The following is a 25456-nucleotide window of genomic DNA, read 5'->3' as shown; positions in this document are numbered from 1 at the left end:
AAAATAAATTCAAACGGGTCTGCTCTTTGTAGAACCCTACTGGATACAACCCTCTGTTTATGGGAGACTGCTTTTTCTTCCGTTCCCCTCCATTTTACAACTGTTGTAGTTTCCCATTGTATGACGCTAGCTGGCTAATTGTCTTTTTGTTTCAAGGCAAAACAAAATGCATTAGGGATACTTCATCTACTTTTTAAAAACATGCATATTTTCTACAAGTTACAATAGATCAGAGCTCAAAATCAAATCTGAACAGGTCTAAATGGCTTAAGTAAGTTACAGAACATCAACTTGACATATATTTTCCTTTTAAAAAAATAAATAAATCAGTTTTTCTTTCTACTTCTGCTGAGATACACGGGCCCAAGTCAGCACTGGGAGGAAATTTATCTCTATTCTTCCTCTCCCCTGTCCATCAAAAAGATAGAAAAGCCAGAAACAACTTCAGAGACTAGTTCCAGATCTGTCTTCCCTCTGAATATTCATAACAGCCTTGCTAATGTCTTGCATTATACAGGCTGCAAGGCAATTCCTTAATCTTTTTTCCTTTGTTAACAGGAAGTTGTCAATCATCTTGTTGTCAGGCTGCCAGGGCTGACTTTCTCCAACCAAGTTTGCATGCCAAGCATGGCCTGCCCAGTGTGTCACTTTCAGGGCAGAATACAACAACATACAAACATTTCTCAGGGCTTTTTTTGTGTGTGATTCAAGAAATCCAATAAATAAATAAAAAAAAAGCATGTTGTTGAATAAAGCCCTCTTCTCCTGCCTGTGTTCGCCACCCGTATCAAAATCCTCTCTTTTTTCGACACAGTGAGTTAAAGGGTGTGTGTGGGGGGGAAGAATGGCACATAAGAGCACAATATAATCTACTTTCTTGTGTGTGCAGAAATTTTTCTAATGCTGTGATCTAGATCTAAGAAGAACCCAGCTCTCAGAAATCTCCTTGACAAACATTTTGACAAACATTTGCACCCATATAGATCCATTGGAAGTGTCAAAATCCATTCAATGGTTGCAGTATTACTAAGCCAGCCCCAAGTTTCATTTTTACGGGGGAAACAGAAGCTGCAGCTAGAAATTGTTTACTGCACAATTGTTACTACAGTTAAATAACAAAATGCTGAAGCTACATAATGGGGTTAAGTTACTAGATATTTTATTATTTAAAAGGTCTTTTAAGTCTGCCTTTCAGTAACGCTATGAAGGCAAAATCAGAATTTTTAAAGAATCAGTTAAGTCAACACGTTAGTTGCGTCCAACGCTTTTATGAATGTTGGAGCAGTTGAACCTTGCACAGCACTGACTCCTCCTCCTTTATGAGCAGCAGCATCTTAGAGAGAGAGAAAAGACACACAAGGACTTCCTGACACAGGTCACAGATGAAAGGGAATCCTGGAAACATGACCATTATCCAGAAAGTGCAGCCCTGCTCCTGAGCACCAGTTGGCACTCACAGGGAATGGAGCTTCTACGAGAATTCAGTGGTGAAGGGCACAGAAGAGAAAGGGGAGGGCAGAACTCTGCAAGGCACAAGACCTCCAGGGCACAGAAGCGACAGCAGTCCTGCTCAACAGTTCAAGAACAGTGCAAATTAGGAAAAAGTATCTGTTGCAGCAGAGCCATACTCTTCTTGGGTGCTCCACAACAAAGGCACTGGGTGGCAGGGAGCAGTAATAGACCTATTGCTGGCTAGGAGGTGAATACACCAACTTTAGCCTCCCCAGCCCTTCTTTACTTCACCTGCTCCTGCACCTGGAGAACAGCAGCCTGATGCAGAGCCAGCTAGTCCTGTCCCGGAGAGCAAATGTAGGAACTGTGCTGCCATTGTATCTGATGGAGGATCCCTCAAGCATCTTGGCCCCAAGCAATATGGGCCCTTGAAAAATGATGAAGGAAAAATGGATTTCTTTCCCTACATTCACACACAACAGGCATTAAAAGCAGGTCTGTGTGGAGGGAAAGCAGGAAAATGGTCAAGCTCACCTTGCTGCAAATTCCTGAGCTCTTTCCGTGCCAAGAATGGCTAATGCATGACTGGCAGATCATTAATTTGGTATTGTTTTAAGCAAAATGCGTAGGTTTTGATTAATATGCTTTTCATTATTTGATCTTGGAAAACGAGGTTTCTGGGTCTTGTATGCTCCAGAGCAATGGCCTCAGCTAAGAGAAGTCTTCATAATAGAATCAAGGAGAGCTTGACAATGATTTTTTTCAATAGCATGATGTGTATAATTTTACTTCATAAATATAATAAGTGTGTTTTCAAGGTGAGAGGTATTCTGAGGTGGGCTGCCTTCTTCAACCCCCTGTGTTTGATGGAGAGTGGCTGACTCAGAATTACCCCTTTTCTTTACTGCGTGCCATCAGCCAAGATGGCGGCAGAGGCTTCAGCCCCTTAGGAAAACCTCAGATGCCATCTTTCTTAAGGGCACCACTGTGTGCGCAACCGCAGAACAAGGTAAGTTAAGGAAGAGAATGGCGGAGCTCTGAAGCTCTCACCCTGCGATCTGCGGCTGCGATCCTGCTGTGAGTTGTGGAAGGGAGCAGAGGGGGCCCCCAGGGGCTCCTGTAGCCTCAGGGGCCCTCAGGCCAGTGCCCCACCTGGCCACCCTTTTGAACCGGCCCAGCCAGCAAAGATCCCACAGGAGAAAAATAAGAAAATTCTCCATCATATCTGCTTCCAGGGAGAAGCCTACTGTGTGGACAATTGTTTTGTGGGTGACAGTTGTGTGCTGGCGAGAGCACAAATGCAACTTACGAATGTATAAGGGTCATTTATGGCGTGTTTCCGCTATTTAATCTTTTTACTGAATTATTGTATCAACCTTTTATATTTGTATTTATTGTTGTTTTATTGCATTTTCTTTTGTATTAATCTGTTCACTGCTTTGGGGACTTGGCCAAGCAGCAGTACAGAAATAAACAGATAATGATGATGATGAATACCAGGATTTAACTTAAAGCACAGCGAAAGGAAAGTGCTAAAGGAAAAGCAATCCGATTACTAATGTGGGGCAGGGGATACTTTCTGGAGGTCTGGGAGGAAATCTATTACACTTTGATTCATTGGTCTTCATGTTACAACCAAGGCAGGCTATACACAGGAAAGGTTTTACTCTGCTCCCTGTAAATGAATAAATAAATAAATAAAAATGGTAACAGCCTTGAAGTTAGCTATTCGTCTTTTTGCACAGAGAGAGGAGATCCAGGTGATCATATTCTTGGCTCATCATTCAAGCCTCTGGCAGATGCCAGCAGAAGCAGAAGTTTGCACGCATCTCCAAGGCTGTGTTCAAGAAGAATTCAATCTTCTCGATGTGCTAATCAGAGAGGCTAGAGTGGAGTGTCCAAGCGACTCCAGTTGCATATGCAGATATTTTAATTCAGAGATGGGGAACTTGTGACCCTCCAGTTGTTGCTGGGCTCCAACTGCCATCATCTTGGACCGTTGGCCATGCTGGTTGGGGCTGATGGGAGCTGGAGCCCAACAACACAGAGAGAGCCACAGGTTCCTCACCCCATTCTAACTTCCCCAAACGAGGCAAAACGGCTCAAACTTTGCTATGTTTGCTGAGAGTTCCATCTTTTTTGTGAATTGGGTCTTTGGCAACCTAAGCTTTAGAATGCAAGTACCACTTCCAAATAATTGGCACTGATGTATCTGGCAGCATTTTGCAGAGCCTCCGTTAGTTATTGCTTCGAGCTGTACATGAATAGGGGAAGTTTTTTCTCCTTGTGCGCTGCTTTGTATGAACAGACACAGCTAGCAAAGTACTGCCAATTGTTCTGATTTTGTCAGGATAGTTCACAGAAAGTCACCATCAAACGCCGCGTTAAAAAAAAAAAGCATCTCTTTGCCTGTGCCAAGTTTAAGGTATAAACAGGAAACAGAGTTACTGAACAACAATGCATTCCTTGTATGAAATGTTCACATGGCCAGAAATGTAAAAATGTGTGATCTGGTAGGTCTGGAGCCCATACATTTGTCTGGCAGTGGACCTATTAGGTAACACATACACTGGGCATGTGTCCACAAAATAAGACACATTCCAATAATTCTTCCATCCCCCCCTTTTTTTAAGATGGAAAGAATGTGGGAATCTGGCATACACCCAATAACCTAGAATCCTACTGTTTGGACTTTAAGGGCACAAACAACTTCGCATAGCCACTGTGGATGTAGCCACCTAGCACACTCTTGCTCCCTATTTCCAATTGCACCATAAGAGAGACACCTGAAAACATTCTTTAGCGCAGTCTGAGGCCAGATCAGTCCAGTCAACATTCTAATCACTGGACTCAATGAATGGTTTTGAAACTTTCTATTTTTAGGGAAACCCTGATAAGCTTCTAAGGAATCCTGGAACACAGATTGAAAGCCGCTGATCTAGGAGATGCTGGACTCTCATTTGTGCATTCAGAACTGAACTGTATATAGCAGGAGAGATGTAAAATTTCCAGAAATTTTTGAAACCATGGGAAAAATGGAAATGAAAAAAATATGCAATACTTTTTTTAGCACCCTATACAGATCGAAAGTCACTTTTTTTACTTTAGGAACATAAAATGTATTATATATAACTTGTGTTGCCATTAAGTTATCATGTTTGGTATATTAAAAGTACAGTTTATTCAGACAATAATTACAAATTGATTTTACTTTTTAAAAATTTAAATTGTTTTGTTACAACTTGAGCTACAAGCTGCTGAACTATAAGGCACCTAGCATCTCTTGTTTTGCCAATATATGAGAAGCAGGCAAAGAACCCCAATAAAAATAGGAGAAACCATCAACACAATATATATATATATATAAAAGAGAAAATGATTATGCCTCCTCCAGTCCTCTACAGTGTCAAGCAGACATAAAGTGTTCATTTCTACAGAAAGAGCAGAGAAAAAAAGGGGGAAGGAAGCAAGACTCAGTGAATACTACATGAAATTTAATCAGTCTTATTTTCTGATCTATCACTATTAGTTTGTGCTCATATTTATCATGGACTTACAAAAATGCAGGACACGGAATAATGGCTTAAGTTACAGGAAGCCAGATTTCGACTGAACATCAGGAAAACCCTCCTAACTGTTAAGAGTGCCATGACAATGGAACAAATTACTTAGGAAGGTGAGCGGGCTCTCCAACACTGGAGGTATTCAACAGCCAGGTGGACAGCCACCTGTTGGGTATGCTTTAAGTTGGATTCCTACACTGAGCAAGGGGTTGGACTCAATGGCCTTATAGGCCCCTTCCACCTCTATGATTCTATGGCAATTGGGAGTTGTAGTCCAGCAATGTCTGCGTACAGGAACAGATGAAAGTGAACATTTGTTTCCTATTCCTATCATTAGCCTAACCACCCTATCTCCAGCAGATGGGGTAAAAATCTGCAAAATACATTTTCTTATCCTTCTTCCCACCAAATGATGTGCAGATATTAATATTAGAGGGTTTTGTTTCTCATCCACATGTTCATTCCTTATCATTTTTAGAGGTCCCCCTCAATCTTCCCTAAGCTGCCCTATGGCAAAACTGTAACTAGAATTTATTTTACAATAAATAAACTGAGAGGGGGAAAAATAGGAAGGTGGGGGTAGGAGAGAAGATGTGAACGGACTGCTGGAAAGTGTATGCACTTTACCCCTCTCTCATAAGCACATTTTAACAGTGTGGCTGTAACAGACTTGACATCCTTCTGGGAGGCAAAAGTAGGCCAAAGATTTCTCTGCCGTCTCTGCTGTCTTTTCGGTGCCTCTTGAAGACTTTCCTCTTTCAACAAGCCTTTTAAGTTGAGACCTATCCCAGTCTGCATCTGTGTCAGAATTGTTTAATATAAATAATAAATAATGTTTTTAACCATTTTTTAAACTTCTTTTTTTAAAAAATGTTTTTAATGCTGTTTTGTTTTAATGTATTTTAAGATCTGTTTTTATGATGTTTTAAAGTGTTTTAGTGCTTTGTTTGCCACCCTGGACTCCTGCTGGGAGGAAGGGCGGGATACAAATTAATAATTTGTATTAATAATAATAAAGATTTCATGAAGGAGTCAGCAGAAAGAGATCTAGTTTCTTAACTTTGTTTGTAGGGGGATGAAGAGGGGCATGGAAATACACCAAGTTTTTGCATTTTACATTATTTATGTTGGCTATGAAGAGGAAAGGACACTTGATTTTGTTAACAGGATCTAAATGTCTAGATAAATCTTACTTATAAGCTACATATGGGACCAAGAATTTATTACATAAAGCAACAGGGAAGATCATCATTTTAGGTAGGCCGATGGCTAAATATATAACTAACTAAACAAAAGCCAGATATAGTAAGCCAGACATTGTTTGGGTTTTGTTTTCTTTAGTGTGTCAGCCAGAGTCAGGCCTGTCTTAACTAATCTCCTGGCCAGTAGCACTCTGGTAAAGAAATTATGAGTTATATATTAGTGTTGAAGCAGATAATTAGATCTGAGGACTTTATGAATTATTTTGAAGGAGGCCAATGACAAAGTGTCCCAGAGGTGCTGAGGGCAACCCTCAACAGCACATTTTGCAAAGATCTTTCCATGAACGGAGACAGTAGTTGAAAAGTATTTGATTAGGAATTGCCATGAAGTCTGACCTGCTGCTGAACTGAGGAGTGCTGGTTGCTTGCAAACATTTGCAGATGCATTTGGGGTTTAGGAAAAATGTTTTTTTCAAAATCAGGTGTATAAAAGGTTTTGTAAACCTGTGGGTACTATTGATGCTTGAAACTCACTTCGGGGCTTACTATAAGTGCAGATGTCAGTGGGATTCCTGTAAGCCAGTCTTTCCCAACCAGTGTGCCACCAGATGTTGTTGGACCACAACTCCCATCTTTCCTGACCATTGGCAATGCTGGCTGAGGCTGATGGGAGTTGTGGTCCAACAACATCTGGAGGCACACTGGTTGGGAAAGGCTGCTGTAAGCACTGACAAGCTGTTCAGCATTTACATGATTGATTGTGCTATGAAATTCTAGATGAAGTATTCCATAGTGCAGCTGATTGCTGCTGGCTTGCCATCGCTGCTAATCAGCTGATTGGTGCTGACATCAAGCCTCCCTTGCCAAGGAAAACTGGGACCACTTTAGGGTTCTGTTCCTTGGCATCCGTGTTTCTGCCTGCTCCACACCTAATATGATATAGGACATGGGTGTGAGGTAGGTGGGCATGGTTTGGGGAATGTGGCCTCATGGGCCAAATTGAGACCTGTGCTGGGTATCGTTAGACTGGTGGGTTGGAGGTTTCGCACTCCTGCAATAGCCCATGCCCCTCTTCCATGTTCCCAGTTGGCTTTGTCCCTCATCTCCACTGCCACTTCCTCCTTGATGCCTCCATTCTCCTCCATTGGGTTCTGTCTCAATCTCTTTCTTCTCAGGCTGCCTGTACTGTCCAATAAGTGGTGTGTGCATTTTCTGAGCACATTAGGTGTGCATAAAACAGTCTGAATGCTACATCAATCTGGATCAACAAGAGTATTTCGAAATGAATGTGATGGCAGAAAGAGATAAAGAAGGCGGTGGAGGCAGTGAAACAGTATCACCAGCATCCATATGACTTCAAAATTGTGAGGAATAGGAAGAGGCTAAAACATCCCCCCCAAAAGGAAAACCCACTTGCACCTTTTGAAGCCATAGGAGTGTGGAGTACAATAAAGCAGTGATAACAAACACTCCTTAAACTGATCTTAGAATCACAGAATAGTAGAGTTGGAAGGGGCCTATAAGACCATCCAGTCCAATCAGAGAGCTGCTAGAATATGAGTACACACTCCAGCTCACAACACCACCACTCCTGCCCAAGTTGGTGAAGCGATTCAGGAAGTGAACACAGAGAAAGTGGACAGAGATAAATGTCCACTCTTCTTTGCCTCTCATAACACCAGGATAACCTGAAGGTGTGTTGGGTGGATTTGTCACTCATTATACTGACTGGCAGTAGATTCAGGACACACCAAAGAAAGTACTTGATACAATGCACGAGCAATGGCAACTGCTTTAAATAGTTTAAAAAAGGTATCAGTCAAGGTCATCAAAGGAAAAACCAACAACGCTATTCATGGCTACTAGGTTCAAAGGCAGTGTGCCATTGAATATCCAACAGCTGGAGGACTGCCTTCAACATGTTCTGGGTGTGGACTTCCTAAAAGCATGTGGTTGACCATTGTGAGAAACAGGATGGACATTGGTTTGATCCAGAAGGAAACCATGAAATATTATTTATTCTGGATCTATGCACACACTTGGGCTTTTTCATACTCCCTCTCACTCATAAGCCACCAGACAACTATGCCACTCCTCAAGTAGAAAAGGTAGATCAACAGTTAGCACAGGCAAACCATGCTGGGAATAGCCTGCCAAAGACAACTATGGTCAGAGCACAGGTCTATACATATTTGCCAGGATACACAGGCCTGATTCACACATTATAAAAACCATGCTTTAGGCAACCATAGTGAATGTTGCTTATCTGAACCCAGCCCAGTGGCTTAACCATGGTTTATAAACCACAGTTAAAACAATTTGTTAACCAAGGTTTGTTGTGGTTTATAAACACATTATGTGCAAAACCAGGACTGTCTCCTTAACTATGGTTAAGAAACACTCACAAAGCTACAGAGCCACATGTGAAAAGCTGCTCAAAATTCAAAACAGTGGGGAGAGAAACTATGCTGTGACTTGGGTCCCCAGAAGTTGTTGGACTACAATCCCCAGCCACCACAAGACTATCTGCAGCCCTCCAAAATGCCACGGAGGGTTACAAAGACCCCCATCTACTAAAATCATCATCTCTATATTCATGGACAGCATGGTTCTCTGCAATGTCAGCTTTTCTTGGCTCCCAGAGATTGATTTCTGGCTGGTCTTTTGGGGAGGATTTGGAACAAGACTGAATTTGACAAGTTCTGCTATTTATTGCCTACTGCAATAATTAGACAACGCAAATATGATAGTTGCAATTTCATGTCATCTCTCTTAGCAGTTGCACAGAGAAAGCACCTATGGAATGTAAAGCCTGCATTACATTATGATGCAGTACTACTTCCCAAAAGATGAACATTTCTCCAAAGGGGAAAACAATCCGAATGAAGAAAGCAGATTAATTAAATGGAGGCAAAGAACAATTTCAGATTGCTGGCAAGCAAATGCATTCTCTGTCAAGGCAAAACTGAATGACTGGCTTTACTCAGGTTGCCTCTAGAGAAGAGCATTCAATATGCAAAGACTGGAGAAATTTATTTTCAAGCATATGGAAAACATTTGTGAATTGTAATGAGGCTCTGGAGTTAAGGTAACATTATATTACATACCAAAGAAGCCCCCTAAAGGGAAACTTCATCTTTGGGAAACACAAAAGGCATAAGTCAGCCACAGTTAAGCCTGTTTAGCTCCTTTTGATTTCACTGGGGGAGAAGAAGGAGAGTTAAGCACATAGTAAACTTTCCCATGAAAAATCAACAGGACTCCTATGTGCTATGATTTTACCATCTTCCAAACAAAAGACTTGTCACCCTTTCTGAGGATACTGAGGTTTCTGTGTTTGGGCTGAACAGGAAGAGAGCAGCATTGATTATTTCGGCTGAGCCATTACTTCACATGTTGCCATTTGTGTTTTAGATACACTGTAGGACAAAAATATACACAGCTGATGTTTGAAAGTAGCACAGACCTGGCCATACACATATACAAAGGTATGTAAGGAGATACTCTGGAGGTCATGACTGGAAAGTTTGCTATAGAATAGTATCCCATTCCAGGTCTAGTATAGCAAAATCCTCTCCCCCCCCCCAACCGCCCTTCTTTCTCTCTCCATCATGGTATCTATAAATCACTTCTGGCAGGTAGCTAGGAAGCAGCTGCTAATGATAGTTTTGCTCTGGAGGAGAGGAAGTCACCTTTTCACCCTGCCTGCTGTTGTTTGTCTTACAACTATGACAAAAGAACAGAGGAAAACACTGTCACAGAGGATCTGGTCACACGCTACAGGAAACCTATCTTAGACCCTTAACATCATCAGTAAGCCTTTCAGGTTGAGGATGTTTGTCCTCCATTATCAAAGATATTTGAATGGATGGGGTTCCCCCCCCCCCTTTAACATTTTTTAACACTATCTCCACCAGTTTCTTCTCACGGACGAAAAAAGATCAGCAAGACATCACACAGAGGCAGCTATGGTTTTCTAGCTGAACAGAGATGTCAAAGAACGTTGCACAATTACTAGTTTCCAACTCCTCATTTTGAAATCTGTGGATGTGATTTCATCATACAAAAGGTTTCTTGCTCAGACCCTGCCCCCCCCCCACTGTATGCGTTTGTTCTGTGTTGACAATACAGAATACACAAAACTGACCTGCAAACCTCTATTTCAGCAATAAAAATGAGAAAAATAATGACGATTAATATTGCAATGTCAACATGAATGGGCCTTTACGGAGTACAAGATGACAAAGGCCTGCCCCAAGGCACTTACAATCTAAAATTTGCCCCAGGGGAAACCAGAGGAAGAGGGACATGATGTTCTAGTTGCATGTGCTACAGCTTAGTTACAAGCCAAAGAGAGCAATCCTAACGGCTAGACCTGCTAGGTGAAGGGGATCAAGATGGGATGCAGGTCCCTTTCCACCAGCAGAGAGAAGCTCTATCAGAGGGTGGGCACTAGACATCTGCCCCAGAAACCACACTTATGCCAGAGGAAGAGTTTTTGGGCATAGATCCACCACTGATGTTTCTGCCAGCAACAGGGTCCGAAGATTATCCAATAATGGGCAGAGGCAGGTCAGAGACAGCATTGAATCTGCTAGGTCCAAAGCTCCTTGGTTTACTGAGAGGCCCCAGAATTGGATCCCTAAGCTATGCCAGCCTGGAGGTGGCATAATTAATTTCCCCCTTATAGAAACCAACTGGTGGCAGCATAAATGTCATGGGCCTGAAGATAGGAGTGGAACTACTGTTAATATAGTTTCTCCAAAGATGCAAGATCAAGAAGAATCAAGAGGGTAGGTAGCAACCCATCTGTTTCTCTCCTGGCATGAGTTAATCAGTCAGGGTGACCAAGGCTGTTTCGGTACCATATCCAGGTCTGAAGCCTGGTTACCTGTTGGAGTCCTACAAGACCTGCTCCTTGCATTGCTGGCTAATCTCCACCTGGCCTGGAAGGGTGGGGCCCTGTCTCCATCCAGCTACTGCTGAATGGTCCAGTGGCCACCTCTATATGTGAACCTGGTGTTCAGAAAGTCTATAGACTATTGGGGTTGGATGTTTTTTAGGAGTTGTTTTTGGGGTCAAGACTTAATTTTGGAGATTCATTTTTGCTGTTATTGGGGCTATGGCTTTGTATTTTTGTTGTTAGACATTATTGTGAAGTAAGCGGGGTTTGCTTAACTGTATATTTATTGACATGTTTTCATTAGTTTGTTATTTATTACAATTGTTTGGCTACTTACTTTGATCTGTTTTTGAAACTGCTAAAATTACGTTGCTTTTTTGATGCTGTGCGCCGCCTTGAGCATAGCTGCTATGGAAAGGCAGCATACAAATAAATGATGATGATGATGATGAAGCCAAACTGAAATAGGTCTAGATGGATGGGATTGTCAAAGAGATTTTTGAAATATTAAGTGCTTTATAAATGCACTTAATACATAAATGCTTTAAAATAAATAAAAACGTGGGATGTAAATGTAAGCAAATGAATGAAAAGGGTTCTTATAAGCTCTGCTTTCAAAGTATCTCAGGTTCACAGCCACACATACATACACAAGCCTGTAAAACATTGTAACAGAACCTGGTCTGGTAATCACTGAGGTTCAATCTAGTCAGTGTCTTTATGGGTATTTTTCAGTTTATGAAACTTAAGGATTTTTCAGTTTATGAAACTTGAGAATAAGGGCAAGACCTTTGGAACTAGAAGGTCCACCATGTGTACTTTGGACCCATGCCCATCATGACCTATTAAAGTGGCCAAAAGAGAGTTGAAGGGGTTGGGTCAAAGAGGTGATGCATGCCTCACTAAAAGAAGGTGAAGCCCTGATTTTTTTTAAGGAAACGATAGTCACACACACACGCACACGCGCACTAAACATGCCTTTGACATTTTCAAAAATGTGCTTTTTTGGGCAAAATTCTTGAGTGTGGTGGCCAGTCAGCTCCAGGTTTGGATGAAATGGATTTAGACCCATTCCAATTTTGTTTCTGGCCTGGTCATGGGACTAAAACTGATTTGGTCACTCTGATAAACAACCTGCCCTGAAGATTTATAGAGGGAGGTGGAGCTGTGGATTCCCCTGGAGTTCTTATGGATTTTGATATGATTAACCAGGATATGTTTCTGGACTGTCTTGCTTGGATGCACTTAGGGCAGTGTTTTACAGTGGCTCCAGTACTTTCCGGAGGGTAGGTTTCAAGTCGCTGGTGCCAGGGACTACTGCTCTACCCTGTGGCTTTCGGTAGGTGGGGGCAGGTGCCACAGGGTTCCATCCCATCTCTCATGCTCTTCCAGGAGATATGGAAAAGATCAACCAAAGATGTGGGCAGGTGGATTATGAATATGCTTACAACACCCATCTCTCCTCCACCCCACCCTCCACATATTATACAGAGCAGCTTTTCTGGGGAGGGGGAGAGAAACAGCGTAGAAATTAAATCTCTAACTTCAGACATTTGTGTTCTAGTCATTTCCAGGTTGGATTACTGTAATGAACGGTATGGACTGCCCGTGAAGACAGTCCAAAAGGTTCCGAATGCTGCAGCCAGACTTGTCTGGGGTCACAGCAGGATGTATCCTGCAATGCACTCTGTGTGGGCCTTTCCTTGCACATGACCCAGAAACTGCAGTTAGTGCAGAATGCTCCAGCCAGATTGCTGACAGGGGTGAGAACATGTCAGCATATGACGCCTCTGTTGTTAGTTCTGCACTGGTTGCCAATTTGTTATTGGGCCAAGTTCAAGGTGTTACTATTAGTGTATAAGCCTTTAACAGCTTGGGACAAGTTTACTTATAAGACTGCCTTACCCCATGTGCGCCCACTCAAGCCCTTCACTATGCGGAACAGGCAGTGTTACAGGTGCCACATAATACTCACTCTGCAACTTGTAAGAAATTGTCCTTTTAATGTGGCAGCACCTACTCATTGGAATTCCCTGCCTATTGACATCAGAGAGGCGCCTTCGCTGTAAACCTTTTGATGTGTGCTTAACAGGCAAGCTTTTCCAACACATAGATGTTGATGTTTTAATCTTTTTAGTTAGGAGTTGTTTTAATTGTTTTATATATGCTTTTAATGGCTTGCTTTTAACTGTTTTACTGATTATTTTAGTGTTTTTTGTCAACTCGCTTAGAGGTCTCTACATTCAAGGGGTATATAAATTATGTTAAATAAATAATACATTTTTTTAAAATCATCATTTTATCTTGATTTTGTTCCAGCTTCATTGGCTACCAGTTTGTCCCAGGTTGAATTCAAGGTGGTGGTTTTGGCCTTTAAAACCACAAATGGCCCTGTGCTTCTGAAGAATTGCCTCCTCCGATATGAATGAATCTGCTCAAGATCTGTGCTCAGTTTCTGAAGCCTTCCTTACTGTCTCTTTACCAACAAAAGTGTGGCTTGTGGGGTCAAGAAAGGGGCTTGTTCAGCTACTGGGCCCTCAGGGGAGATCTGTCAGGTTCTGCTCATTCTTAAACAACCTTTGAAGCAGGATGTCAGATCTTGTGCAGATATATTTTAATGATGCTATGTGCTTATTGTTAGCATTGCGTCTTAACTTGCTCATTGATTTATATTTTTTATTTTGTAAATTAGCCTTGAATATGGTATCTCATAGAAAGGTGGGCCAGAAATGCTGAAATCATAAACAAAAAATACATTTTCACATCATGTTTGGCCAGAGCCTCTTTAAACACTATGAATATCTTGCATCTGTAGAGTCCAACATACCACAGCCTTTTGTGAAAAGTCATTCAGAGCAATTCCTAGTGAGAGATACTTACTGTAAAGACGTCATCATCTCCAACTTCAGTCTCATTGTGGATTGTTGAGGATGAAGTTGTAGATCCTGGAAAGACATTTTAAAATGTATTCTGTTTCTGTAAATAATGATCACAATCCAGCAAGCCTATTGACCTTGGTTCAAAGGAGTGCACATGAACTGCAAAGAGGTTTGCTTTCTTTTTGGCAGAGCAGTGTCTCATAAACTACATTTTAAAAGCTTGCCTATGTTTCAAAAGCCAACTGGTGGTGGTAGTGGTGGTGGGAATGAGCCAGGAAAAAAAGGGGGGGAAACTAAACAAAGGGGCCAGCTGTATGCTTAGAACGATGCATATATCCTGGAATGTGACCAACATTTTTTTTGTTAAATTTATATGAATATTCTTGGCAAGGTCCTAAATAAATCTTTTAAAATGGTAAAAGAAGTTGTGTCAGAATAAGGAACAGTCATTCTATGTAGGACAGAGAAGCATCTAAGAAGACCACTTAAACAAATGTAAGTTTAGTTTTGTAACTGATTAATCTGGCAACATAAAATCCGAAAGAACTTGTTCAAGACAAACAAGGATTAAGGCTGAAGTCACATAAAGCATATTAAGAAGTCATGTACTAGATTTATTTAAAGCTATTCAATACAAGATGTATGAGTCAATAAATATTATATTCATTTGCTTGCAGCAGATTAGCTTCCAAAAATATAAGTTCCTAGATATTACAGAGATTGAAAGCTGAATCACATCTTCCATAACAAACTGCAAGCTGATACAAAAGAGTGGCTCATTTCATTGAAAGATGTGTGAAATGCAGTCTTCAAGTTGTAACAACAACAACAAAAGCTACTTAGCAATAATAAATAGAGTTGTTGAATGCTGTTCAGTACCTTCCATGAGATCTTCAATGGCTTTTCTCACACCTCTATCAAATGCTCGTGCATCAGCAGGGCTTAGAAAAGTGAGCCCAAACTTTCTGTTGTCAACTTTCCAATGATGAAATGTAGGATTTGCTTTAGTGTAGACCAAGTCCTTCTTCACATAGCATTTCAATACCATCTGGGGTTTAAAATGCAAAGAGGTAAAATGATGTTTACAAGTGAAGGTCATGTATTTGTTAGTATGGTTCAATACTACTTCTTGTATACTGAAAACAAGCAATTTATTCCTGTTCACTACGCCATTGCCTTGGTGAGAGAAGCTCTCTTCATAGAAGAGGTCAGCAAAAATAGCTTGCGAGAGAAACCAAAATGCTTTAAACCCTTCCTGCTTGATTGATAAAGGAACACCACACACTTTTACATTATACACTACATTTCATATCTGGTCCAAAACAGAGCTTAAAATTAAGCAGAGCTACCCAAATTCCTCTGCAAAATTCACTCTCTTTATCTTGTTTACCAAGATAAACCAAGAACCTGCTCTTTTGCACAAGTGTAAAAATGCAGTTCTAGTAATATTAACGAGAATATGCAGATTTACTCACCTTTTGTGCATAATGAAATCAAATACTTGCAGATGTAGACACACATACTACCACTACCACCCCATGGCAAACTGACTTGTCACATCCTGCCCTTTATTTTGTCTTCTCTTGTAATGAGCAGTTTGGCTCATTTCTAGATTCAACTGGTAATATTAAAGAGTGGATAGTGCATTACAAGTTGGATGAGGAGACTTGGGCTCACATCTCTACCCAACAAGCTTGGGCTAATGACTCAGTCTAACCAACCTCACAGGGTTGATGGGAAGATTAAATCTTGTATATGGTGCTCTAAGCTCCTCAAAGAATGTCAGTGTGATAAAATAAATCAAGAGCATTCTGCAAGCATATTGGTGTCTCTGCAGGGATAGCCAGCTTTTGTATTCTCAGTGGCTAGCCTTTCGCCAAACAGTGGTCCCAGGGAATGTCTGTTTTTTATACTCCACAGCCTAGCCCTTTCCTAAGAAGTCAAGCTGTATAACAAAGACAGCAGGAAGAGGCTCATGGTTACATGGCACATGCTTAGATGTGGCCAGATAATCATGTGCACTATAGTTGAAATAAGGCCCTTGCCGCAGTACACATTTAAAGCACTATTATACTGCTTTACTCAGCCATGGCTTCTCCCAAAGAATCATGGGAACCGTAGTTTATGGGTGCTGAGAGTTGTTAGGACACCCCCCTATTCTCCTCACAGAACTATAATTCTGAGAGTTCTGAAAGATTGATTATTAAACCATTTTGGGAACTGTAACTCTGTGATGGAAAAGAGGTCTCCTAACACCTCTTTGCACCCTTAGCAAACTACAGTTCCCAGGATTCTTTGGGGAAAGCCATAATCATTTAAAGTGGTATAATAGTGCTTTAAAAGGTATAGCGTGGATGTAGCCTGAATCTCTGAGTTCTGATCCATAAACAGCCCAAACACCATCTACGCACAAGAGATGTTTATCAACCCCAAATGTATGCAGAACGAACAAAAGATAGAAAAAAAAACTTAAAGGGGAGGAGGACCAGAAATAGCACAATCAGAACAGAGCATGCTCAGTGACCGTGGAATGCTGAGTGTCGGGAGGGGGGGTTGCCAGGGGAGGGGGGAAGAGGATGTAATGGAGAGTCATGGAGGACAGCACAGCTTGCTGGAACTCTGAAGAAGAGCACTCCACAACACTGCAAAATGTTGATGCACATCCAGCTTCTAACATATAAAACCCAAAGATACAACATCAATGTGCGGGCTAACAACTTCACAAAACAATTAACTCTTTGATTTTTTTTTTATACCTTGATTAAAATCTGGTAAGGCTTTAGTCCACAGGTCATTGAGCTGGCCATTCCTGCATTATCCCTGTTGGACTAAATATGTGAGTGGAACCTACCTCGGGCAGCTAGCTGATTTGTTCTTTCAGCTTATGATTTAACCACCACCCCTTTCCCATTTTATTTTGTGCAAAGAAGCAGGAACTCTTGGTTCTATAAACAGCTATGGTAAGGAGCAAAGTGTCAATCTGCAAGACAAATTACCCTTGCGCTTTTGCTCTACCAGCCTATACCTCAAACAGAAGGTGGCATAAATAATTCATTGCCATTTTAAAAGCTTGAATTACTCAGTACAACGTGACTGTCTTTGTCGATTCTTTATACTTCAATCTGCGATGCTACAGGAATTTAGAAAAAAGTGTCAGTTTCACTTCTTGGGAGTAAGAAGGTGTTAACTGCATTAAAATGTAGGTTTTAAAACATTAATGTGCAGCTGCTGTTTTGGTGGAAAAAATAGATTTATCGGGAGGAGGGGTTTCGCCTGATGTGTCATGTATGGTCCTATGAAATGATAAGGGGGGGCAGAGAAATGAACCAAAAACAAATACTGAATTAGATTAAGTTACCAGTTTGTCTTTTTGCCTTTCTCCGTGGATCAGAAATCCACTTCTTCCATTGCCCTCTGGGCACATGACCTTGCAGACACCAACTCTACTAAGACCTCCTCCTTCTTGTGGCAACCATCCTCCACTGGAGTCATCTCGGGTCATAACCACAGCTTTGACTCTCACAATATAGCTGTCACTGAAACAGACAACACGAACAAGAGACCGTTAAATCAGACGACGCAGTCCACAGATTTTAGCATCTCCTAATCTATCGGGGGGAGAGAGAAAAACCCAGCCAGCTTCTGCAGATGAAGCCACTAACAGTGTTCTTTGCTGCCAGGACCAATCCACATCCTTCCCCAGATATCAAAGAGAGATACCAGGATCCACTAATGTTCAAACAAGCCAAAGTATTTGACATACAATTATATTAGGAAGCTCTTGATATGTGTGAAGGGTAGTTCTTGCTCTGTGCAGGGGAAACGCAGCATCACAAAAACTCAAATATTTTGGTTTGTTTAAAGTTTTTTCCCCCAGAAATTGGTGCGTGCAAGTAAATATACAATGAAAGTGTTCCATTTTCATGTTTCATTCTGAAATAGATTTTTTTTTTATCTTGCACATACATTTTGGAGCTCATAAGCTTTTGCCCACACAAGCTCATGCCACAATAAGCATGTGATAAAATAGTATTGTGGCAGCATAGACTAATGTGGAATTTTTGTGTTAGGAATCAGCTGGTCGGAGGCCATGCAGGAACATGAGAAGCTGCCTTATACCAAAGACTGCTGGTTCACCTAGTTCAATACTGTCTACATCGATTGGCAGCAGCTGCCCAGAGTTTCAGGCAAGAGACTTCCCCAGACCTGAACGTAGGCCCTTCTGCATGCAAGGCAGATGTTCTACCAAAAAGCTATGGCTCTTCCCCAAGGGACAAGTATTCAGGAAGGGCAGAGAAGTCCTTTGCCATAAACGCTAGGACTATCATAGGCTTTAACTCTGCATCCATTCTCTAATACTCTGCTGTGTCTGGAATCCTGGAGCCCTTCTTCCCACTGTGGTCTTCCGTAAGGAAAGGATTCTAGAGTAGCTCCTGACTGTCACATTGTGCACAATCCAGTGGGACGAAAGGTGACGCTGCCCTTTATGCTCCATTGCCATTTCTTTTAATAATAATATAATAATAATAATAAAATTAATTTCTTTGTCGCCTATCTGGCCAATGGCCACTCTAGGCGACTTACAAAATTATTAAAATACAATTAATAAAATACAGTAATACAATAAAAACAATAGATCTGCAACAACAATATTAAAACTGGGCAGGAGGCATTACAATTATATCGATTAACCCTCCCCGGATACCCCAAAGGCCTGCTGAAAAAGCCAGGTCTTTAAGGCTTTCCGAAATACATTTAGGGAAGAGGCATGCCGGAGATCTTGTGGGAGGGAGTTCCAAAGAGTGGGGGCCGCCACTGAGAATGCCCTCTCTCTTGTACCCGCCAATCTGGCTGTTTTTGTTGGCGGGATTGAGAGAAGGCCCTGTGTGGCCGATCTTGTCGGGCGGCATAATTGGTGGCGTTGAAGGCGCTCCGTGAGATAAACTGGGCCAAAACCGTATAGGGATTTAAAGGTCAATACCAACACCTTGAATTGGGCTCGGAAAACAACTGGAAGCCAGTGTAGGTCGAACAACACTGGTGTGATGTGATCTCGGCGGCGACTATTCGTAAGTAGTCGAGCCGCCGCATTTTGTATCAGTTGTAATTTCCGGACCGTTTTCAAGGGTAACCCCACGTAGAGCGCATTACAGTAGTCCAAACGAGAGGTGATCAGGGTGTGTACCACCAGTGGGAGCTGATGAACAGGAAGGTAGGGTTGCAGCTTTCGTATGAGGTGTAGTTGGTACCAGGCTGCCCGGCTCACTGCCGAAATCTGAGCCTCCATGGACAGCCTGGAATCAAGCACAACCCCAAGGCTGCGGACCTGGTCCTTTAGGGGTAAACTCACCCCACTGAACTTCAGGTCAACAGTTCCCAACCTTCTCTTGTCCCCCACAAGTAGTACCTCGGTTTTATCAGGGTTCAACTTCAGCTTGTTCCTTCCCATCCATCCACTCACGGATTCCAGGCACTTGGACAAGGTCTCCACAGCCAACTCTGGTGAAGATTTAAACGAGAGATAGAGCTGAGTGTCATCCGCATATTGATGACACTGCAGCCCAAATCTCCTGATGATTGCTCCCAGCGGCTTCATATAGATGTTAAATAGCATGGGAGAGAGGATAGAGCCCTGTGGCACACCACAATTGAGAGGCCAAGGTCTGATACCTCCTCCCCCAACGCTACCTGTTGGTACCTGTCGGAGAGAAAGGAATGGAACCACTGTAATACAGTGCCTCCAATTCCCAATCCCTCCAGGCGAAGCAGAAGGATACTGTGGTCGACTGTATCAAAAGCCGCTGAGAGATCGAGGAGGACAAGAAAGGTGGATTCTCCCCTATCTAATGCCCTCCTCAAATCATCAACCAGAGCGACCAAGGCTGTTTCAGTTCCGTGACCAGTCCTGAAACCCGATTGGTATGGATCCAAATAATCCGTTTCATCCAAGTGTGCTGACAACTGGTTGGCCACCACTCGCTCAATGACCTTGCCCAGAAATGGTAGATTCGAAATTTTATTTATTTATTTATTAGATTGATATCCTGCCCTTCCTCCCAGTAGGAGCCCAAGGCGGCAAGGCCAAATCATGTATGCTGGGCCCCAAGAACAATCCTGCTCTGAATCCTACTGATGAATTTGGAGCACAGCAGAGGCATTCACAGACACTGCTTTCAACTCTGTTTCACACTGGGTTGCAGACCTGTGATGGGAATCCTCCAGATTCTGCATGCTAAACTCTTATCCTACCCTTTGATACAAAGACTTGTGACTTCCAACTACTGTGTCCTTAAGAGCTTCCCCTACTTCTGCGCAGATATTCGGCGCACACAGTTTCACAGGAAATTAAGCAGCACAGGTCAAAAAGAAGAATATTTAGATACCACTCCCTTTGCAAGCATTGGGAGCTTCAAACTCCAGTAACTCTCAGTGACAGCATCTGCATGCTAGCCATCCATGCATAAGTCTAAGACATAAGACCAACATGGTCAGCATTACTCTTCTAGAAGCCTGCATGGACTTAGGCAAGTATACTGAACAAACCGGTAGCTCTTTTTCCTCAGACAAATGGCTACTAAAACATAAAATGATTATCCTTTTCTATTCTATTCACAACATGCAAGAAACTGCACTGGACATCCCATTTACCTCAGAGATCCTCAATATTAAAAGCCAAGATCAAATGCATGCAATCACTCTCAGAGAAGCTGAGGTTTAGAACTACAAATGCCAACTTTTAATCCAGAGAGAACATTTACGTCAAGTTTCCCTTCAAAGCACAACTTCATGAACCCTTGCACCAGCCAGATATTAACACAGAAAAGTTATTGTATTCATAATTATACTGGTGATGGTCAAATTTTTTAGGGCAGGCTAGAGCTTTCCTTTATGCGTGGAGAAATTCTTATGGATATGGTTTACTACAAGTATCGAAGACCACGTGATTGTCATCCAAAAGTTTCCCCATAAAAATATTTTGCATGTAGATTTTTCAGAAGGGAAAGAAGCATCATATTTCTTGGTAAGAGATATGAAAGTAACATGCGGGGGGGGGGGATCAGCAATAGCTCTCCAGTACGTAGAAGTTGAGGGGGGGGGGAGTTGAGAGAAGAAATCTTTCTCAGTAGTGGCTCCATAACCCTTCAAACTTTGTCTTTTGGCAATGTTGTGGATTGATACACAAATAGGTCAAATTAGCTTACTTAAATTGTACAGGGAGTTTGCACAAGCATCATACTTGCCTTCTTTAAATACAGCCACAATTGTATCTGACTGATCATCAAGCATAGCCTTGCTCAGATAAATATCCTTCCCATCTCCTCCTTATAAGTGTAAGAAGAAAGCCTTCAACACGCACATTCATAGCAATGATAACTCCTTCATAAAGTAATCCTCCCTAACATTGGGGGGAGAGAGAGGGATGGAGAGGCAGAAGCAGGTGAAGACTACATTAGAGCCTGCTCCAGCTGGACAACTTCTCCCTTCCCCCAGCAGGGCCATTCTACTACCAACTGCCCTGTGGGAAGGATCCTGATGACTTTTGTTGATATTGTCTTTTTTTTTTTTAATGTCATTTTAATGTTTCTTGTAAGCTGCCTTGGAAGGATTTGTATCCTGAAATCTGAGATGTAAATATGTGCAACAAACAAACAAAATATCCTATTATTTCAAAAGTTCAAACAGCCATTTTTCTTTAAGAGGTTCCTTTTCCTCTTTCCCTTTCCTGTACCTAATTATATATGTCCATTGTATCAAACAGAACATTTTCCATATTCTTTAAAAAAAGCTAGCTTTCGACTTAACTATATGCGAAAGCCACTGGGAGGATGATTCTTCCTTAATAGCGCTAAAGAAATTAGTCATTAGCTTTGATTCCATTTACCAACTATTCCCTTTATATATTCCAGAATAAATTGATTCAAAGGGAAAGCTACACCTGTCATGTCCTTAACAACACCTTTCAAAAAAAGGTAGTGTATGGACTATCACATTTCTAGGAGTTATTATGCTGTAAAACATGTTACTGGGAAACCCCCAGATTTAAATTTGACTGGGTGGCTTTAGAAAGCCATATTCTTTGAACCTTAGATCTGCAATACAGGGGACGACCATACAAGCTTGAACACTAAGAGTTGCATTCATTGTAGAGCTACATGAGGGCTCCGTCCATGCAAGGATTACTGCTAGCTTAATGGGATTTTCCCCCTCCTGCCGTGTGTCCCCTAAATCTGTTCTAGGGGTTTCTTCAACTGTCTGGAACAGATTTGTGGAGGACACAGGGTATGCAGGGGAAGTCCCATTGCGCTAGTGGTAATCCTTGCACTGACAGGAGTTAGTAGAATACCATCCTAAATGTTTGATTGTGTGCCCCTCTGTAACTGTGCACAGGACTGAAGTCTTCACTTCCCCTCCCTAATCAAAATATACTACACACCATTGCTAGGGCTACATTCAATCTAAATTCGATACTGATCCGTTTTTCTCAATACTGGCACAGCCATATTGCCTGGTGAGATAGCCAGGCACTAAAGGTAAGCCAGGGCTCACCGGGATGCACATACATTTGCTGCTCTGTCCTTTTAGGAATAGTTCCCTAAACATTTTCTCAAGGGAGAAAAAAATGCAGTTGCTATTTCTTGGTATAAGGCACCAGAAAGAGACAGTAAACCATGAAACTATTGCAGACACCAATGAAAATATATACTCTGTTGTATGCTCACTGTATATCCTCTGTGAGAAATAATGCCAGAAGAAGCAACACTTTTTTCAGAATGTAAACATCTTTTGAACTCTTCGAGAGAAAAATCACACAATAAATGTACCATGCTGTGGCTTGCCAAAGTGCTCCACTATGCTCCCAACATGGCTAGCAGAGCAGTCCGGGGTTAACAGAGACTGTCACACACAAGATGTCATTTCTTAAAATACTGGACATGATGGCTGCACAATGACAGGAGCAGGTCCTGATGCTATACTGAAGCAACAGCTCCCCTCCCACTTCTACAGATCCTTTCATGAATTCACTTTCCATAGCAGAACTGCCAAGGTCATACATACCTTTGAATGTGTTGCTTGTAATGTGTAACCAGCAAGGCTTACAACTCAGTCCATTCCCGTGGCAGTGTTTCATCTGTGCAGTTCACTCTTACTTGTGTTAACTGGCTGATTTAGCTACTTTAGCTCAATTGATATCTGAGGTGAAAGAAGCTTTGGGAAAATGCGTATCTTCAGACTACTGAGCTATGTGGCAACCTGACAGCCCTTTCCACCACAGTGTTTCAAGGTTTCTGATAATCCTACCCAGAACAAGAATCATCACTTCCTCCAGTACCAAAATGGGTAGTCCCACACCAACCAGTTGGAAAAGCAAAATGGGGTCTACCACAAACACCTGTTTGGCACAGGTGGGCAGTATACTATAGAGAAGCTATATATGAAAAAATATGTGTGCCATATGAATACCTCTGGTTGCGTGGCTCTCTACACCAACGTCCACCAAGACCGTTCCTTTCGTATAGTTAGTATAATATGAAGATAATCTGGTCCAACGGAATGTTTTAAAATGCTATACAGTAAACCTAACAAGGAACTGCAAAATAAGCCTTTTTATTTATGAAGGTTTCTGCAACATAGAAGTTACTTCATGAGTGATTTTATCATCAGTAATATCCAATATTTCTGAATACCCAATAAAAAGTTAGCATCCAAATCAGAGACAAATGGATCTCTACAGGATGAATGCGCTAGAACACCAATCCATGTGGGCATTAAATAACCAAGGCACAGATAGATTTATCCTGAAATTCATACAGTGCCTTTCTATACCATTCTTCAGCTTAAAATATTGGTTAATTTATTGGAAAGGACGTAGGGGTCTATGGTGAGCTAGCAATGCAATGGAGCTACTAAAGCAGCTAACGCAATCGGAGGGTGCACTAACCGAAGCACAGTGTTCAGATCACAAGCAGTAATAAATAGTTCCACTCTGTTCTGCACTGGTCAGGCTGCACCTGGAGAACTGTGTCCAGTTCTGGGTGCTACATTTTAAGGAGGGCATGAACAAACTGGGGCACATCTAGAAGACAACCAAGTGGTGACAAGGGTGTCATAACTAAGTCCTACCAGGAAAGGCTTGGTTGAAAGAGCAGAGCATATTTAGCTTGGGGAACAGAAGATTATAGGCAGACATGACAGCGGTCTTCAAATATCTGACAGACTGTCATGCAGAAGATGAAGACTTGCTCTGCTACTCCAGAGTGGTGGAATTTGGAGGGAAGCAGACTTGGGTTAAACATTAGGAAAATCCTGCTAAAGGCAAAAGCCGCTCAACAGTGGAACTGACTGCCTAATACTTAATTTGACATATTTATTTAAGCAGAGGTTGGAGAGCTATCCGTCAGACATGCTGTGGTTGCATCTGATACTGCAGTTCCTGCACTGAGCAGGAAGTTGGGCTAGATGACCTTCAAGGACCCTTCCACTTCCACGATTGAGCAAACCATCACAATTTGAAATAGGAGGGGACATTTACCCTTAATATGCATTTTATATACTCTTTGGTATTACTCTGAAACAGATTCAGTGCAAGAACAGTGTCCTTTAGTTTTTGTTAAAAATAAGTTGGAATTGCACTCACTTTGGCTCAAAATATACTCGCTTGCCTTTTAGAAGTGCTTACAATCTAAAATATATTCTCAAATATTTTCTTTAAGCATGTGTTCCTTGCCAAAGGCTTTGGTTAAGCAGAACATGTACATTAAAAAAAATTAAAAATACCTGCCGTCTCTAAGGCTAATAGCACTCCAGCTCTTAACATTTTAAACTCTGCTTCTATTTTATTTACAAAGCAGCAAAGACAAGAGATAAAGTCTGGTGACTCAAATACAGTTGCAAAGCCATTTTCAGCTTTCTTGTTTTAACAGACGCAACTGTGCCTAAATTCCTTCCTAAATAAATGCATTATGCACCATAATTATACTTATTATAAATACTTATAATTTATAAAGTGCTTTTAAACTGTTCACAGTACTTCACACACATCATCTAATAATGCTTAACAACATTTTGTAAGAAAAGTCAGATATAGTTATCCTCATATTGCATAAGTTGGGCTGAGAGAGTGTCCGTTTTAGCATGATCAAATATCAGTTTAATAAGCCAAGATATACAAGAACTTCATGCACCTGTATGAAGGCTCTTTGCTTCCGTTTCTCTCCTGCCTTCATGCAAGTTAGCAAGTGAACAAACAAACAAACCAGGAAACCTCAGTTTAACCACAGCTTCCCACTACATGCAAACTGGGAATTATGGTTGATGGCTTCCAAACAAGCCAGGATCAGGATGCTAACTTGAAACGTGGATTTACATTCTGGTTTGAGTGAAAAACTTCCTCCCAAGCATGGACAGGGCTGCAGCCTTAATCACATGACCTAACAATTCAAGGAAGTCCTATGGAAG

General features: G+C 41.6%; 1 protein-coding gene across 3 annotated transcripts in view; it reads right to left on the bottom strand.

Moving 5' to 3' along the window:
* Positions 1 to 25456, bottom strand: part of SPRED2 (sprouty related EVH1 domain containing 2) — an 88272-nt gene that overhangs the window by 9160 nt on the left and 53656 nt on the right. For all 3 annotated transcript variants that reach the window (XM_061622231.1, XM_061622232.1, XM_061622233.1), the window contains 3 exons: positions 17358 to 17535; positions 14879 to 15047; positions 14001 to 14065 (listed from right to left, as the gene is read on the bottom strand). In XM_061622231.1, coding sequence (XP_061478215.1) covers positions 14001 to 14065; positions 14879 to 15047; positions 17358 to 17535 — 412 coding nt within the window. The remainder of the gene's footprint in view (positions 1 to 14000; positions 14066 to 14878; positions 15048 to 17357; positions 17536 to 25456) is intronic.

The sequence above is a fragment of the Rhineura floridana genome, chromosome 4, assembly GCF_030035675.1.
Source record: "Rhineura floridana isolate rRhiFlo1 chromosome 4, rRhiFlo1.hap2, whole genome shotgun sequence".
Classification (NCBI taxonomy): Eukaryota; Metazoa; Chordata; class Lepidosauria; order Squamata; family Rhineuridae; genus Rhineura; species Rhineura floridana.
The sequence above is the reverse complement of the archived record's forward strand: the minus strand, read 5'-3'. Positions and strand labels throughout refer to the sequence as shown.